This window comes from Gasterosteus aculeatus, chromosome 6 (genome assembly GCF_964276395.1).
Source record: "Gasterosteus aculeatus chromosome 6, fGasAcu3.hap1.1, whole genome shotgun sequence".
Taxonomy (NCBI): domain Eukaryota; kingdom Metazoa; phylum Chordata; class Actinopteri; order Perciformes; family Gasterosteidae; genus Gasterosteus; species Gasterosteus aculeatus.
The window spans coordinates 2,195,879-2,202,712 of record NC_135693.1 but is presented as its reverse complement, the minus strand read 5'-3'; the positions used below and the strand labels follow the sequence as shown (position 1 = coordinate 2,202,712).

Below are 6,834 nucleotides of genomic sequence, written 5' to 3'. Positions count from 1 at the left end.
GCGACAGTGCTAACCACCACGCCACCGTGCTGCCCTGTCGTTATCAGTCACTGGTATGTTTAGGGCCATCATTTAGTGTAACTGCTGGTGAATTGTATTACGTGCACTGTTCAGGGTGCTGTGAGGGGAAGGAGACACTGGGTACGGTGTTGTGATGGGAGGTTCCAATGGTGCCAATGGGGAAGCAGACCTCCGGCTAACTGGAAGTGCTTGGTATGGCTCCGCCTGTTTTGTTTTGTTGTGCTTTAGCGGCTACAACATGCTTATCTGCTCGGTATAGGACATGTCCTGTGTTCATCATTTGTTTCATTTGCCCCCAGTTCCTGCAGTAAATAGTTACAATGTCATCTCAGCCTTTGTGTTCATTTCACAGTATTTGCATAAAGCACTATATATATTGTATTTTCTGCACTTCTTTATTTTCTATTTAATTCAGCAGTTACATTTAATTGAATATGTTCTCTGTTATTTTATTGTGTATATATTGAGCATTTTTAATTTCATACAGAATTGAACATAACTACAATCAAGGGCGTAATCATGGTTTAGACATTGGGGGGGTCCAAATTAATACCCTTCTTCATAACTATTTTTTGTTAAGTGCATTGCCTAAAATTCTATATTTATATATAAAAATGTGCACATTTAGAACATAGTTTCGAGGACGACATTGACCATTTGGATTCACATCTAAAGGAATAGTGCAATTTCTCCGAGACACTGACTGCCCCCCCACTTTGTTTTGGTGAGTTCAGCGTGGCGTCTCTCTGCTGCCTGCATTGTAACCACACAGAGATAAGACATAACAAGAGGCCGATCCATTGACAGGGTTCATAAAAGGAGAACATATATTACATACATATTTCCTGCTGTATATTGGGGGGGGGGGCAGATTGGTATTTTCTCAATATTTGGGGGAACACGACCCCCCAAAAAATGCGAGGTTACGCCCTTGACTACACTCATTTCATAAAAGATTCAGTACAGGGTTTTTTTCACTTTTATGGGGCCTGCTGTAACATCAGCTATGTTGAATAGTAGATAGTGAGCATGATAGGGAATGATGCAAATATGTGTCATAACAAACATTCAGTAAGTAAAAAACATTCAGTCTATACCGGCTCGTCGCAATATTCGCTCCCTCTCTCCCTCCTCGCTGGCATCCTCTGTTCTATCAGCTCTCCCTTCAACTGATTCCTTCTCACTCTTGCATCCGAACGCTGCTGCAGAGACTCTCCTCTCAACTCTTTCCTCCTCTCTAGACTCTCTCTGCCCTCTTACGACACGACGGACTGGCAAATCCCCTCCGGCTCCGTGGCTGTCTCAACCGGTCCGTGCCATGAGAGCCACCATGCGAGCCTCGGAGAGGAGATGGCGTAAATATAAACGACCTGACGACCTGCTTAAATTTCAATCTCTCTTCTCCTCGTTTTCTGCTTTTATCTCTGCTGCCAAAAGCTCTTTCCATTCTCATTCTCTAACCCCAAAAAACTCTTCTCGATCTTCTCCAATCTCCTCGAACCCCCTACCCCCCCTCCACCCTTCTTCCGGGAGACTTTGTCAACTACTTCACCAAGAAAATAGCTGACATACGCTCCTTCTCAAACCCACCTCCTACTTCTTGCGTCGCACCGACCTCACCTCTTTCGCCCTCACTTTCCTCTTTCACCGCCCTCTCTCCTAACCAAATTCTTACCCTAGTAACCTCTGCCTGTCCGACCACCTGCCCTCTTGACCCCATTCCATCACATCTTCTACAATCTATCGCACCTGACCTTCTTCCGTTCCTCACCTGTCTCATCAACAACGCTCTGTTATCTGGCTGTTTTCCCAATTCACCCCCTCCTGAAGAAACCTACCCTCAACCCTTCTGAAGAAAACAACTACAGACCGGTCTCTCTTCTTCCCTTTTTGTCCAAAACCCTTGAACGTGCTATCTTTAATCAACTCTCCTCTTATCTCCACTGTAACAACCTCCTTGACCCCCACCAGTCAGGTTTCAAGGCAGGCCACTCCACAGAGACTGCTCTCCTTGCTGTCTCAGAGCAACTCCACACTGCTAGAGCCGCCTCTCTCTCCTCTGTCCTCATCCTTCTGGACCTCTCTGCTGCATTTGACACGGTCAACCACCAGATCCTTATTTCCTCCCTTCAGGAACTTGGTGTCACAGGCTCTGCTCTCTCCCTTCTCTCGTCCTACCTCGACGGCCGCACCTACCGGGTAACCTGGCGAGGATCTGTGTCGGAACCTTGTCCTCTTAATACTGGAGTTCCTCAGGGTTCCGTGCTGGGTCCCCTCCTGTTTTCGCTTTACACCAACTCTCTTGGCGCTGTCATTCGCTCGCATGGCTTCTCTTACCACAGCTATGCCGATGACACCCAACTAATTCTCTCCTTCCCTCACTCGGACACCCAGGTGGCGGCTCGGATCTCTGCCTGTCTAACTGACACCTGTCAGTGGATGTCCGCCCACCATTTGAAAATCAACCCCGACAAGACTGAACTACTTCTCTTTCCCGGAAAAGATTCGCTTACCCATGACCTGACAGTCAACTTTGGAAACTCCGTACTAACGCCCACTTTGACCGCTAAGAACCTCGGCGTCGCACTCGACAGCCAACTCTCCCTGACTCCCAACATCACCGCGACATCGCGATCCTGTAGATACACGCTCTACAACATCAGGAGAATACGTCCCCTTTTCACTCAGAAGGCAGCGCAGGTAATGATTCAGGCTCTTGTCATCTCCCGCCTGGACTACCGCAACTCCCTCCTGGCTGGTCTCCCTGCCACCGCCATTCGACCTCTGCAGCTCATTCAGAATGCAGCAGCTCGACTGGTCTTCAACCTTCCGAAATTCTCCCACACTACTCCACTCCTCCGCTCTCTTCACTGGCTACCGGTGGCCGCCCGCATCCAGTTCAAAACATTGGTGCTCACGTACCATGCTGTGAATGGATCGGGTCCAGCTTACATCCAGGACATGGTCAAACCCTACATCCCAACCCGCACTCTCCGCTCTGCATCTGCAAAACTACTCGTCCCTCCCTCACTAAGAGCAAAACACTCGACTAGATCTCGACTCTTTGCTGTCCTTGCGCCGAAATGGTGGAACGACCTCTGTGAAGACACCAGGACCGCAGAGAGCCTTCACATCTTCTGCCGCAAACTAAAGACACACCTCTTCAGACTCTACCTCGACTAAAGACTAACAAATTGTAGCACTTAAATTGTACTTGTAACGTCACTCATCTATAGCAAATTGTAAATTGGCTTATTTGAGGAAATTGCACTTTCTTGTTTCTTGTTCTCCTGAGTTTGTACCCTATGGTTGAATGCACTTATTGTACGTCGCTTTGGATAAAAGCGTCCGCTAAATGACATGTAATGTAATGTAATGTAATGTTTTGCCAGCAATCCGTCTTTTCCTCTCACTTTTTATTTAAAATGTCAACGGATATTATTACGTATCCTTTTATGAAATTCAATTATGAATGTATTTTTCATTCTAATTTACTTTAGCAAAAAAGAATATGTGTCGGTTATGACATCTGCCGTTGTGCTGTTGAAATGTTCACTACCGCATCATTTTTTGTGTTTAATTGTCTCTTTTGGGATACAAATCAGAAATATAAACCTGACAGATGGATAAATCAATGATGGAAATATGTTATTTCTAGTGTAAGGACATACACGGTTTCTCCGTATAATATGAATTTATAAAGTGTAATATATATTAGGCTTATCATTTCAGGCTCTAAAATGTTGATTCAAAGTATCAGTAGTAGTTTGGGGTAATGCATCAATTGTTTCCTCTGCAGGGCGCAGTACAACGTTGTCACCTCTTGTTTGTTGCAGAGCCATTACTCTGACAGACAGTTTTTTATTCCACCCGTGATTCTCGTTTGCACTTGGTGCTATCGCGAGAAGTGCATGAAGATACGCTAGCTCCATGTACCTATCGTGTCACTGACAGAGAGCCCAGCCTGGAGTTGCTTAGCGCTGGTGGTGAATAGCCACTGCTGAGGTAACGGGCGGAGGAGAAGAAGCCGGAGAAGGAGTCAGCAGTGGCAGAGGAGTGATAGTTCGGAGTTAGTCTCTTAGAATTAACAATATTACGTTTATTAGGTAATCCTTACAAACCTCACAAGCAAGAGAAGCAAAAAAAATAAGGAAAGATGGCGGCCGCGGCCTCGCCGGGCTTCGGCTCGTCCACCCCTTCAGACTGGATCGTACTGAGAGACGGTTGCCTGCGCTGCGACGAGGAGGGCCTGCGAAGCCTTTCCTACCACCCGGCCCTCAACACTATCTTGGCCGTTACGAGCCGCGGCAGTATCAAAGTAATTGACGGGACTTCGGGGGCCATTCTCCAGGCTTCAGCGTTGCACGGTAAGCCCCGCAGCCCTCTGTCATGCCCCGGCACAGACGGCTTCAGACGCGAACCGCTGGCTGTCAACAGACGCGAGGTTAAACACGACACAGACCAGCAGGCTAACGTTAGCTCTCCCCAGCCGTTGTCTTTGGGATTCGTGTTAGTTAGATTATCTGGCAAACTGCTAGTTCGCCGCGCACGGACGTCGATGCGTTTGTAGTCAAAGACAAAGTGGTGCTTCTTGAACGCGAGTTTTCGCTTCTGTTTACTAACGTTACCTTCCAAGCTATTAGCTAGCTGGTTAACTTAGCACAGCGCCAGTTAGCCGGTCGATGTTTCTTGTTAACTCAGTTCCTTTCTAATGGTCAGTCGCGGTATGTCTGTAAGAATTAAAATGCATATATTTGACATCTGAAGTAGCGCACATAGCGTTACCTAATAGTCAAAAGCTGCGCAGTGAGTCAATGGGAAATGGGCACTTTAACGTCAGCTGTCGTAACTTCCAGCCTCGACCATTAGAAAACAGAAAGTAAACTGATTTGGTGCCGCAGAGTTGGGCCAGACTTGACACCTGTGTTGGTACTGCCTGCCCACTGGATGCAAAGTGCAGTCACAATGTAATTGGGGACAGGACACAGCATACCATGTTTTCAAAGAATCAAGATATTAGTTTCCCCATTTCCCTTGCAACGCTGATCGCTTCCCACATGCTTCTTTAAACACCTTTGTTTGTGGCATTTGTGTTTTTTGTTGTTTTTTAAGCGCCAAAGACAAATCTATCCTATAGACGGTGGTTTTATGTTAGCATGTGTTTACGTCTTACATTTAGCTAATCTCAGATGGATGCCAGCGTTTGTGGAAGAGCTTTAACCCTGATTTATTTTTGGTTGAACAAAAGTTGTATTTCAACATAAAGGATTGCGAAAAATGTGTAGTGCCAATTTCCATGTAAATATTAATATATAGAGTAATTCTTAAAATGGAAATAAGACCATACCCTTCCCATCACAGTGCTCAGGTTTTTGTTCATGAGACCATTGATTTCAAACCCTATTGAGAATTGTTTCAGGTGACCTTAAGGTGAAGCCGGTTTGGTACAGTAGGACATTTAGGAGTTAAACATGGTTGCATTCGATTGATTACTTGTAATAATAGACATTATTCACCAATTTTCTAAATAAAGCTACAAATTGTTATACATTGTTGGAGTGTTCATACTAACATCCACCATCAGCAGACTGCCATGTCTGTTTGTATTTATTGGCCTGTTGACTACCTGGCATGATGTCAAGGGTGCATGCAGCTTCCAGCTAGCACAATGTTAATATAATATGTCTCCAATGGAAGCTGTGTAGATTCATAATGTACGTAAAAGGGACACTTTACAAACCCGCTGAAAGTGATATTACAAAAATGGGCTTGCAGCAATACACAAGTTGTTTGATCTTCAGTTGACTTTGTATTAGTTTACTTTAATCTAAGTTTATTTTGAAATGTAAATGTTTCATACTTACTTTTTAACAGTTTTAATGCAGATCGTGAAACCAGATTGGTTTAGCGTTGTAACTATATCGGTACAACGCGACTAAAGCTGACAGCAGTCTGACTGTGCGGTTGTCCACCTACAGTATTCATTTTGATTTGTTTTAGGATTTTATTGTGAAAGCCTCCATTACAGTATCAACACAGTTCTAGATCCTGATAAGCACATGTTACTGCTGCAGTCATATAGCATACCTGCAATACTTGTGTCATGAAAGGTGCTGCTACATTGTTGCTGTTGCCTCCAAGTGAAAACAATGTTTTTGAAGATGTTTTGAAGAGAAATAATGTTTCATTAAGTCATTCTTCTATTATGTTAATTTGTTTAGTCTCTGCATACATACAAATAAACAAGAAGAAAAAGTATAACAGATGTCGCATAAACATGTGTGTACATGTCTGTTCTTGAACTTGAGTAAGTGGTAATAGTCACCTTTAGCTGCACGTTGTTGTTGATGTAGTCTTAGAGACACAGGGCTTAATCATTGCTTTCGTTAAGGGATTGTTCCAGATCTCATAATCATAGATGTCTCTTTTGTCACTGTGTGTTTAACTTGTATGCCGTCGTACCAAGGATTACAATTCCCTATATGTTGAGCCACACTGGTTCAAGTGATTGGCACAAGTATTCAGCATTATGTTTAATAAAGTCATATAACTTGATCCTGCTTTTTCTTACCAAGTGTTCTTGCCTTTTAGAAAGTCCCTGATAGCTCGGCTTTTGAACAGATTTGAGTATTCAGTTTTCATAAAGTTTGATCGTCTCCAATCCTCAGCCTTTTCCTTTGTGTTTAGCATGTGTAAATGCTAAAACAGCACAGATGAGAAAGCCGTAGTTTTGCTTAATTTATTTTGTGTGGGCAAACTTTCAAACGGTAACATTAAGTTTCTATTCACATGGGGATGCTTCATCGGTTAATC

At 44.1% G+C, this 6,834-nt stretch overlaps 1 protein-coding gene across 11 annotated transcripts in view; it reads left to right on the top strand.

Annotated features, from left to right (window-relative positions):
- The first annotated feature begins 3,884 nt into the window (after positions 1 to 3,884).
- The window catches only part of birc6 (baculoviral IAP repeat containing 6), a 74,058-nt gene continuing 71,108 nt past the window's right edge, over positions 3,885 to 6,834 (top strand). For all 11 annotated transcript variants that reach the window (XM_078104637.1, XM_078104634.1, XM_078104632.1 and 8 more), the window contains exon 1: positions 3,885 to 4,388. In XM_078104637.1, coding sequence (XP_077960763.1) covers positions 4,178 to 4,388 — 211 coding nt within the window. In that variant the 5' untranslated portion in view covers positions 3,885 to 4,177. The remainder of the gene's footprint in view (positions 4,389 to 6,834) is intronic.